General features: G+C 38.0%; 1 protein-coding gene across 1 annotated transcript in view; it reads right to left on the bottom strand.

Moving 5' to 3' along the window:
• Positions 1-11545, bottom strand: part of SLC39A8 (solute carrier family 39 member 8) — a 24249-nt gene extending 12704 nt beyond the window's left edge. Inside the window, exons 1-2 of the mRNA XM_009634751.2 lie at positions 11468-11545; positions 4265-4433 (exon numbers count right to left, since the gene is read on the bottom strand). Coding sequence (XP_009633046.1) covers positions 4265-4433; positions 11468-11545 — 247 coding nt within the window. The remainder of the gene's footprint in view (positions 1-4264; positions 4434-11467) is intronic.
• Between the last annotated feature and the right edge of the window lie 140 nt (positions 11546-11685).

Genomic DNA, 11685 nt, shown 5'->3' with positions numbered 1-11685 from the left:
TGCTGGTTTTGTTCATAAGCATCACAACGTTGTGCCTCCATGCATGACTATTGTTTTTCCCAGTGATGCCTCAAGTCCCTGTGAGTACAGAGAAAAGCTTCAAAGGTTGCACTGAAGAGGTCTACACCACTACCTCAAGTGATTGCCACGGAAACACAAAGTTATCCATATACACAGTGGGTTCATCTATAAAAATTAACCACAAATAACAATCAAAGCCAACACAATGTTGGCTATATGAGAAGAGTTTGGTATAACCCAGAAAGCTGCATCATTATAAGCTTTATAATATGTATGTAAAGAAGTTACTATAAATTTCTTTCTGCATAGAAAAATCTAACAGATCAGATTATGATCTGCAGCCTAACTTCCCTGCAACACAACCGGCAAATGCACTAAGCTAGATTCCTCACCTGCAACTCGGATGGCTCTACTTTGTTTGCACAGTGTCACAATTTTTATATGTAATGAATTTTGTATTATGTCAAGAACAGAAAGCATTAGAAACATTTAAAGCATTTACAGAAGGTAAATCAATGCCAGTTAGAACATTCATTTGCTATTTTTGGGGGGTGGGGGGAGGGAGGGAAAAACACACAACTACATATGGGTAGATTCACTAAGCTACACAGGAGATTAACTTTCATTAAAATAAATGGCAATTAAGATTGTAAATATATTTTTGAAATAAAATCTATAATAAATAAATGGGCTTCCAATGCCATCATGAGTCACAAAGCACTGTTTACAGTTTGGGATTACTATAGAAGCACAAGCCTCTTTCAGTTTAGTATACAGAGGAGAACTACACATTAGTCTGTGCAAAATGTGTATTTTAAACGGAGTTAACAAAATAAAAATCCTATTTTAAACTGAGTTAACAAAATAAAAATCCTATTTATCAGATATGAAGCATTTAGTGTACTTGCCCAAATTACTTTATCAGACACAGAAAATTAGAACAAGTTTCAAAATTACAATAAAAAAGCCAGTACTAATTACTATTTACAACAAAAGATAAAGAGGATAAATTTACAAATTCTGCGTGTAAATCAGTGGATGACAAAAAGGTAGGAGAATGGAGCTTAAAACCAAGCACAGAAAAACAGGTCAAATTGTCAAATTGTGAGAGAAGTTCTCACGATACTATATGCTTCACTAACAAATGGTCTAACTTTCATCCTGGTACTCTTTGTTCAGAACAGCAAAACAGACTGGGACACTTAACTTGAAGCACATGATAGAAATGATACAGCTGTCACCATTTTGTATACTTAATGCAATGGGAGGTGTCTCATAACGTACTAAAGGACCTGTGCTCACAAGTGGGGACATATTCTAATCCACTGGTATGTAGCATCCCCTTTTGTCACAAAAAAAAATGTAAAAGGAAAAGCCTTTCTTCTTCCTGATTCACCAGAGATTAGGGGTGCCAGAAGATTGGTGTGGGTTTACTTTTCAAATTCTGTCTTAGATCAGGACAGCCCAAAGAACTTGGGATTTTACATGTTGATATTTTGTTTCCAATTTACTCACCCAAAGTAGAAGAATTAAAATAAGCAATTAAATAACTTCAGACGATGAAAGAATAAATTAAGTATTATCCATCTTAGGCATTCCACAGAACCTGCAATGAGCCTCAGTAGTATGGGGACTAGTTTAAACTAAAGACATTTTTCAAAGACTATAATAAATGTAAGATCTTTCTTACGCGTTCTCCAGGAAGGTGTCCCTGGCCCTTGTGGCAAGCTTTTCTCTGAGTTCAGAAAGACCTGAAGTGCAAATGGGGGGGGAGCGGAAGAGGAGGGGGGCAGGGGAAGATTACCCCATACTTCAATAAAAATAACACAAATTGGGGAAAAAAAGTTATAACATCCCAAGACCACCAATGTTGCCAAAATTTTGTGCATTATGGACTGTATTTCACAATATCATATATGCACTGCTGTCTTAAAATTGGTTTTATTCACTAGGACTCTGCCCACACTAAGCTTTTCACGAGTCCATGCATCTCGGCAAGCTGGCTAGTCTGACTTACCCCTCAGAGCGGAGCATTCTACTTAGGACACACACTCTCTTCGCCCTAGTCTGGTGGCGCGGTCAGACTACCATCATTCTTTCTGTCTCTAGAACTGTGGCCTGAACAAAGACACAGCCAAGATACCCAAAGCCACAAGAAATCAAAAAACAAAAATGGCAGGAGTGCAAGTAAGATGCCCTCTTCAGAACACCATTGCTCAGCGTTGGGGATGACTGCTCTGGGCCCCCCTGAGGCAGGCTCAGACTCTTCCCTGTGCTGGGAGGAAGAGGAAATAAGGGTATGAAAGCCTTTCTGAAGAAGCCAAGCAGAGAGCACAGAACCTGTTCGCTTTGTACAGAAGGAATGCCACTGGGCATTTCCAGCTATTTCATGCAGCTCTATACACCTCCCTATTACCCTTCAGAGAAGCAAGAAAGGGAAAGACACGAGCATGCCCCTAAGGTCAGCTACATTAGATATGAGATATACAAACCCCACGGAAAAAGGACATGCTATATGCTGCCTTTTAACTTTTACTCTGCTTCAGCAGCATTTTTTTTTTTATTGCAAGTAGCTGTCCCATAAACCTTATTGTACTAATTTCTTCTGTATGTCTTGTCTGTTTGTATTTTGGAAGATAGAACATTCTTAAGACTGTTGGAGTCCCTGGGCAGAAAATTTGCATAAGCACAGCTGGAAACATGCATAGAAGATATTGCTTCATGGGCAATAACTGAAATCAGCGGGTCTCAATGCTGCCACAGTACAGATTCATTGTGTGATGGGGTGGAGGTGTACGTACATCAACATCTGCATTTGGCACTGGGCCCTCCTGTGAATCTCCCTTCAAAATAGGTACCACTATGTGTCACAGCCTTATGTGCTTGTGGTTTTAAAACACCCTACCCATGGGCCTTGCAGATTTCTTTAGCTGCAGCCAAGGGAGGGGCAGGGAGAGGCTGCCTTGCTTATCTGGCTACTGGACATTGCTTCTGAGCTGGCAGGATAAAAGAAAAACAAGAGGGATGGTCTAAATAGCTTAGGAGGTTAACTATAGGTCAAGCTTTCCACATACAACCTATTGAAACAGCCCCAAACTAAAAAAAAACAGTGAAAGACAGATCCCACCTGCCAGTGCAGATATTATGGACTTCTTGACAATATGTGCCCTCATATGGTATGAACAGTCTAGAACAACTATGGTAAATCGATGCCATGGTTTCAGTGATTATTCAAATATAATTCTAATTATTCACGGACACAGCTAAGTTTTAGTAATGACTTATAATTCTTAACAAATATCATCACTTATATTAGTCAGAATGTTATTCATACTAATATTTCAAAAGTTATGAAAAACACTGCTGTATCTCTGCTCATAAATACTGCCACTAGGCACCTGCTCATCCAACATCCTAACTTTTAATTCAGCTGCTTCCCGTGGAACAATAAATTTATTTGGAATATTGTGTTAAATAAATGGGCCATTACATATTTGATCTTTATCAGTGCAACAAGTGACTTCATTAACCAGCTAAATCTTCCCTGTCCTACATTTTCTACTCTACTGTACAGTTCTGTACACAATAAATACAGAAACAATAGTAAGAAAAATAGGAGGAAGGAAGACTAAAGGCTCCTCAGCCATGTGATGATGTTCCATGTGGAGGGAGCAGCACAGAAGATTACATGAAAGCAGGAGTCAGAGTTTGGAAAGAACCTATTTTTCCTCAGCAAAACAGTCACTGGCTCCCTCGATGTCATGACTCCCACCTGCAAATAATTCCACTCAAACAGTCAATAATTTTACCTTGAGTTGCCTTGATACATGCACATCCCACTAAGTCTGATTTCCCACTGCAAATCACCTGCACAAACTTCCCTTCTGTACTCCCATCTTCTCTCCTATTGACCAGCTATTAGCAAGAGTCCTTATGCTTCAGGACATAAACCATTATCCAAATAAAACAGGTCAAAAAGACTCTTCCTTTAATGGGCAAATTATTCCATAACTACCTACTTGGTTCTTTCACCTTTCTTTAAAACATTTTGAATAGATCACTGTTAAGAGAGAGGATATTTGTTTAGATAGTCCGCTGAACTGAAACAGCATTTTAATTTTATGTCCCCACTTTACAACTACATCCTCCTAAACAAGACACTCCTATTACGTACAGATAAATGCTTACTATTTTCCTAAGAAAACCCCACTCCAGTAGCAGTATTAATGCAATATTAACTAACCTTGTGAAGAATGTGGTTTAGATGTATCCACAAAGTTTTCCTGACGATCACATGGGTGAAAAATTAGCTGTTGCAAAACAGCAGGACATATTGTAGAGAAGCTTGAATTTGATACGTGGCTGTTGTTCAGTATCCCATGCAGAGAAAAAATTTCCTCACCAGTCAAGCACTGGAACAAAAATGGATTTTGCCAACTTAGTAGATTAATACCAAACCAAATAATCAGTCATATACTGAGAAACCCAAGAATTACAACATGAAAATACTTTCCATTTCCAAGGAGGTGTACACAGAGTTTGTATGCTGTGCATGAAAACATCGTGATTGCTTAATGTGAAGCTGAACTGATTCAAAGTATTTTAAGTAAGATAAATCACAAATCAATGAAACACGTTTTAGATAAACATTTACAAATCTTATGCCTTAGGAAACAGGACAGTTAAACCTTACAATATATTTGGAAAAATAGCTTCAAGTAATTAAAATCTCACGTAATTACAAATTAAATTCAAGAGCAGAACAGGTACTCTGTCACTGAGATTTTAACTGTATGTCAGAAAATTATTGGTAATTCAGTGACTGCTTATTCATCTAAGTGACTGCCTCTACTTTATAACAATGTTTCTTATTTATCTCCCCAAATCAGCAGTTTAAAAATGGTCTGAACATTAGCAGCACTCAGAATTTTTCATTCGTTTTATAGCAATAAATTTTTCACAGCAAACATCGTTTTGTAAAGCCATCCTGTACTCCAATGAGACAAACTTTTATTTGGGTTCTTCACTGTGGCTTCAGCTCAGGATATAACAGTATCTAATGGGTTGAGGATAAATATCCTTAGCAGTGCTAAACCAGGCCAGGACAGGGCTGCTTGTTCTGTTCGGTTTTTTCAACCAAAAGACAAAACACAAACCACGAAAATCTTAAAATATATATCTACAGAAAACCTGAGTATTTTTATATTAAATGTTCTATATCGCTGAGGTCTTTTATCTAACACTTTCCATTTATTCACATTCTTTATTTCCTACAATGATCAATAAGGAAATAGTGTTCTTTTTTGGGTGTAAAGAAAAGTGATTTGGCTTATTGTTGTACAACAAACACGTACTAAGGTTGAGTCTGAAGACTAAAAAAACAGTCAAACATTTTCCTTCTCTATGAGACATCAAGTTAGAGCATAACTCTCCCTGTAGCAAATCGCAGTGTGGTTGCAAAATGAGAGCACTGGAAGCCTTAGCAAAACAAACGGTCACTCCCTGCTCTCTTCAGTTTTGCTAGCCTTCAGATTCCACAGCACTTCTTCAATAATTCAGGACTATTATATATAATGCAAATTCCTTCTAGAGATAAGCTAAAGCAACTGCAAATCATTTACTTCAACAGAGCTGTTTCTGCTTCCGTTAATAAATATTTTTTCTAATACTGCCCAAAAGGTGAAAGGCATGCACACATAATTTGAATGTGACTACTTCTGATTTAGCTTGGAGGAAGAGAACGTGCAGGCCAATTCAAGTGACTTCAGCTAAATTACATCCCGGATGTTTCTGTGCTTCCTCTTTAATGACCCAGTCTAGCAGAGCACTCAAGTACATGCTTGAACCTAAACATAAGTATAAATTTTTTTAAGGCCATGAGACCCTGAAGACTCAAACATACAGAAGCCACGTGCATATACTTTCATCCTTCAATGTCAATGCTAATGTCAAAGTACGATGTACAAAATAAATACAGCTTGATAACAGAAAATATTTTTTTTGTTTTAAAGCATGTTGCTCCATTTAATCTCAAGGGAAGTAGTGCACAGAGAAATCATTACTGAAGAAACAGTTTTTAACAGCTCAATACATTAACCTCTAGAGCTTCCTAAACCATTTTACTGTTAACTCTGCATTATGGAATAATGCAAAATACATGTCTAGTATGTCCAGTGTGAAACAAAGAGAGAATAGTTGTGGTCTGTAGGAATAGTTCCTACATGGTGCTTCTCATATTAGTGGCTCATAGAGCCATTTCTGGAAGTCTACAGCAAAAAGCCCTTCAAAAAACGAGCCAGTAGGAGCTAAGAATTCATGACTATCTCTAAGAGAAATCAACTTTAACACCTCTTTCTAGAAATACAGAATGGATTACTAGTATTTTAAAATACTAATATATTATTATTAATATTAGTTCACAAAAATATAAACCATGTTGTAGGTAGAAAAAGAGATTGTGGAGAGAAAATAAATCAGACACAGCATGAATTAGTAAACTTGAGACCTGTAACTTTGGCTACATATGAGCAAATAAGCAAGAAATACCATCGGACAAGAGCTCTTTTATGTGAGGATGAGAAAGAGCATTTTATTTAATTACTATTATTATTTTGATCCAGGACAATCCCAGAGGATAATGATTCCTAAAATGATTCAGTGTTGTAAGTCACCTCATCCTCTCAGTAAACTCCTACATACATCCAAGAGCTAAAAAGCAAACTTGCATGAGTTCACTGGCACAATTAAAGGATTAATTAGAAGATTAAATCTGTTAGAAGCCTTGGATTGGAGCAACTCATGTTTGCACACTGCAAAACTCTGCATTTATCTTTGGAGGATAAATACATTAAGACAGCCACACTGCTGTAAAAACATAAGCTATTTATTTTGTAAGACTGAAGGATGATCTCAGCAGAAAGGAAATTTAGCCTCATGGAACAGGGGACTGAGAATGACATCCTGGCTCACCAAGTCTACCGTCATGTATGTCCCTTGCTATTCACTAAGCCTTGTCATAGCGATTAAGTGAGGGGACTGGCTGAAATGTGACTGTCAGCCAGTGTTTAATAAACACTTGCAAAAAAGACATGACATAACTGATTGTGTCCTTGAACTGTTAAGAAAATCACTTTAAAAATGCTTTCACCAAAATTAGGGAGGACTTAAATCAGTAGAATTTACATAATTACAAAGTATTCAGATTTTTAAAAACTTAGTCAACTGGGTTATTCAAACAGATATTTACTTTTCTCCTGGTAAGGCTCTCCCAAAAAATGATTGACCAATATGGGATTTTTTTTTTTTTTAAGATGGTAAATGAAATAAAGTGATGCCCAGCTATCTAGAAGGTCTTTATACCAGTATCTTTATAAATGAAAAGTGGATGCCAACTCACCACATCCTTTGAAGGAAAGGATAGGATAATTCCTCAGACAAAAATAATGCAGAGAGGACCTCTAATTGGAAAATTAACAAAAAAATGCTACAGTACCGACCATCTTGTAAATGCTTCAGTCCCTTCTCTGATCTTCTGCCACGTTTTTATCTTTGCTCCACCTTTGTTTTATCTGTAGTATTCCACATGTGAAATACTAAGATACCAAACAGCAACCTGGACTGCAGTTTCTAGATGCTTCCAGATTAAATACTAGCTCAGCCCATACCAGGGCTGTGCAGTGGGTCACACATTAGCAACAGCAAAGAAAGAACACAGTGAATACCTACGTGACCAGCATTTGGGTTTTTTACTTAGCCTGAGCCTGGATAAGGCAAAATAGAGACATATGACTATGACTCCCTCAACTTACTTGTAACAAATTAAAGCATCTAATGCTGATGTGCCGACACCTTTTTGTCACTCAGCACAGATGAGAACTGGATGCCAGGAGACAACCGTGCCTTCAATAAGAAGCACTCTATGAGAAAGAGTCAAACCAGATGAAGCTGCGTGAATGCACTTGTGTGCTTTAGGGATTTCACACACCCACCGACATGTTCAAGGCAGCTGCTCATGCTGGGAGATGAAAACTGCCCATGAATGCTGAAATTCGCTGGAGATATTGTAGAAATAAGACACTTGGAGGGTAGAACAAATAAGCCTATTTATCTTCTCACTGGCCAGGCAACATCAGATCATGGTGTTGGATCAAGACCATAAGCCACACTCTGTCAGGCCGCTCCCCCTTCTTTCAAAAAGCACAAGTTGTAACTAGTGAAACACTACCAAAAAAACCCCAAATCAAAGCAGATATTAGCCTTGTCCTAGTCTATCTGAAACACAAAAGTTACTCGGTTTTGACTCATCATGAGGTGAAAATTAATTCTATCTTATCATGAATATTAATAAATATTTTAACTTCATGTTGTCCAAATGCTTTGTTTAAAAATTAAAATGTGTTACACATTAAGACACGGTATTCAGACATAACACACAGACTGGCATAAATATAGATTTAGAAAAGTCGAAAATGGAAATTGGAGCATGATTTTAGCACCTACTGATTATGCCAAAGCACAAACTAAAGGTGGTGTTAACAAGCCCATTCTTTCCAATGCCCATTTACAATCCATGTATTTTTCGACCAAAACTTTTGATCATGTACTTTAATCCTCCAGTGCACACATGTACAGCTATCATACTACAATGAAGTCAATGACAGAAGAACAAATATAGCTTCATGTTTTTACATCTTGCTAATAATGTAAAATACAGAGTAAAAATGCCATCATCTATTATACTGAAATTGCTAATTTTATTCCAATTAGTAGGACTAAAATATGTTGGAATTCCATAGTAAAATGTGAAAAAACAGCAGTGACCACTATTTGAGTTTGCTCAGTTACTACTTACTTCTCTGACATGAAGTCTTAGCTTATATATTAAGGAATGGTGACAACAGAAAAATTGAAGCACAAAGAAAATATAAACACAAAATAAAGGTAATTATAAAAGTGCATGATGAAAGAAAAAAAAGAAACCAAAAACATAAGGAAACAGAAATGGTTCAATCAAAAATTCCAAAACAGTACTCAAAACCTTTGTTTTCTTTTTTGTGTTTTAGAGGAAAAAAAAATTAGTATCCTGATGGACATCATAGTATGTAAGTTATCATAAATGCCTACATGACTATATATTCAAACACCATCATCATCAACAAATTAAATAATTTTTTCTTCTCCCTTATCAAGTCAACCCTGTATCAAAGGAAAACAGAAATCAAGCATCTATCTTCTTCTGGCTTATAAATCCAAATTATTTCAAGCATTAAGAAAATGAACCAGCTTCTGGTGGATCTTCTCTTGTGAGATTAATAGGCTTACCAAAATTGTTATGAATGGAACGTTAAAACTAAACACTAATACTGGGATAAACCAAAGAGAGACTGTCCCTTCCTAGTGGTTTTTGAAGTGCTGTATCACCGGTCCCTTACAGATCAGCTCTCCACTGAAAATTACTTCATGCTTGGATGAGGGTTGCTCTGATAGCACAGTGGCGTGATATCTTGATTGGAAGAAAGGCCTGGGAGTCATCCCACTAGCTCTGCACACTTAAGTTAAGAACTGAAAGTCTAAGATAACCTTGTTTCCTCCTACAGTCAGATATTCATACAGCCTGGATGGATTCAGTCTACCTCAGAAAGACCTGAATCGCTCTCCAGAGGCATTTACTTTCCTCCTTAGAGAATCAGTAGAGCTTAGGCCTCTGGTGCCTTCCCACACACAAAGTTAGATTGGGCCACTTTATACCTTCTGTTGTAACCCGTAGATACTGTAAATTATCAACTTGTAAGCACAAAGAGTCACAGTGTTTGAAAATGATCACGTATGATTTACTTGGTATGAGTATGCATTTGCATGCACCGCCTGCCCAAAGTCATTGATATACCTAACATCTATGAGGGATCAAAAGCCTGGAGGTAAAATGCACTTACTTAATATGGTACTAGCTGATGGAGCAGTTGTAAGGCCAAGTTTAAGAAAGAATACAAGGAACTCAGCAAAAAAGTATACACATTTCAGTATGGTACCCCAGATATTATTCAAAATGGACACAACTAGAAGAGGCCTGTAAAAAAATCTGTTTCAGTTAAACTTCAAGTTACTCATGAGGAACATGCATTTACAGTAATAAGAAAGAGCATTACTTTTTTTTTTTCCTCTGTAGCCTATGCCAAAGCCTGTGTACGAGGGCTACGTGCTTTTGCAGAAGGAAAACCTGAAGGACTGAAAAATCTACTCCTTTCTATGTCCTTTTAAATAAAGCTCCTTTTCATAGCCATCTTCAACACTGCAAACTTGTATTTAGCTTGTGTGGCTGGGAATGTTTATGTTTTTAATACACTGTGTTGGAACAGTGTTTGATTTGTGAGATTTGAAAGCAATGACTCTGGCAAATATTGCCATGCTTATACTGAATACTACATTGATTTTGGTGGCATTAACTCCCAATAAAACCTTTGGTAAGGGTAAAGACATCAGAATTGCACTCTTTCTAAAACAAAGGGAACTTATCCAAGGTTTGTCTCCTTCACAGAACAAGCAAAAGAGCTACTACTGCAAACGTATTAAAAAAAAACAAACTTCTCAGGGTCCCTTAGAACCATGCCTCTTCTGTTTCTTGGGAGTTGAACCAAACCAGACCAAATAGCCATCCCTGCATTTTTGTGACTGACTTAATGTCCCTGATTCCTGAGCATAAGGAAATCCACCAGCCCCAAGATTCCCCTTTCAAGGAAACAAGCTTAGTCTAGGACACGACAGAGATATGAAATTACATAGACTTTAAAAATAGCAATAAGTTCTGAGTTTTGTATGGAGATGCGAAACAGAGTAAAGTATTTCCATGGTTCAAAGCTGCGCCAGGGGAAGTTCAGACTGGACATCAGGAAGCATTTCTTTACTGAGGGGGTGGTCGGACACCAGAACAGGCTTCCTAGAGAGGTGGTTGATGCCCCAAGCCTGTCAGTATTTAGAAGGCATTCTTTAACTTTTGGTCAGCTTTGAATTGGTCAGGCAGTTGGACTGGATGATTGTTGTAGGTCCCTTCCAACTGCAACAGTCTATTCTATTCTATTTTATGAAATGTGGTATTCCAAGGATATTTAGTCAGTAGATTAAACATAATTTTAAACAGCTTTTAGTAGAGTGATTGATGGGTGCAGATTTTGCACTCAGATAAAAGACGCGAAAATTTCTGAAGAAGTTTCTTTACACAAGTAGACATGTCTATAATCAAGTTTGTGCTATCACATGACAGCTGTATTTTAACAAGTCCCGAAGGTCTGCTTATACAACTCTCGGAGGGAAACACCAGCTGATTCTCATACACTTTTTGCCGTTGTCCAGATGCTATCTACCCAGGAAAAGCGCCAGAGTAAGAGCTGAGCAGCGCAGAGGTATAGCTAATCCCACGGGCAGCCCCGCGCAGCAGCAGGCAACAGCTCACTGATGGATGGCAGTTTCTCCCCTGCCGCAAGCCGGTCTCACCACTGGACCGGTACCTTTGCCCAAAACCCAGGCCCATCGCCTCAGGAGACATTTGCTCCCTCCCCGCTTCAACTTGAGGAAAACACGACGGCGACGAGATTTAAGAAGCTAGGGAGCTGCCCACCCGGCTCGGCGCCCTTGTTCTGGACGCGCCTTTCCAGCCCAGCCCTCACTACC

Source organism: Egretta garzetta, unplaced genomic scaffold, assembly GCF_000687185.1.
Source record: "Egretta garzetta isolate BGI_Z169 unplaced genomic scaffold, ASM68718v1 scaffold72, whole genome shotgun sequence".
Lineage (NCBI taxonomy): Eukaryota > Metazoa > Chordata > Aves > Pelecaniformes > Ardeidae > Egretta > Egretta garzetta.
This window is presented reverse-complemented; position numbering and strand designations above follow the sequence as displayed.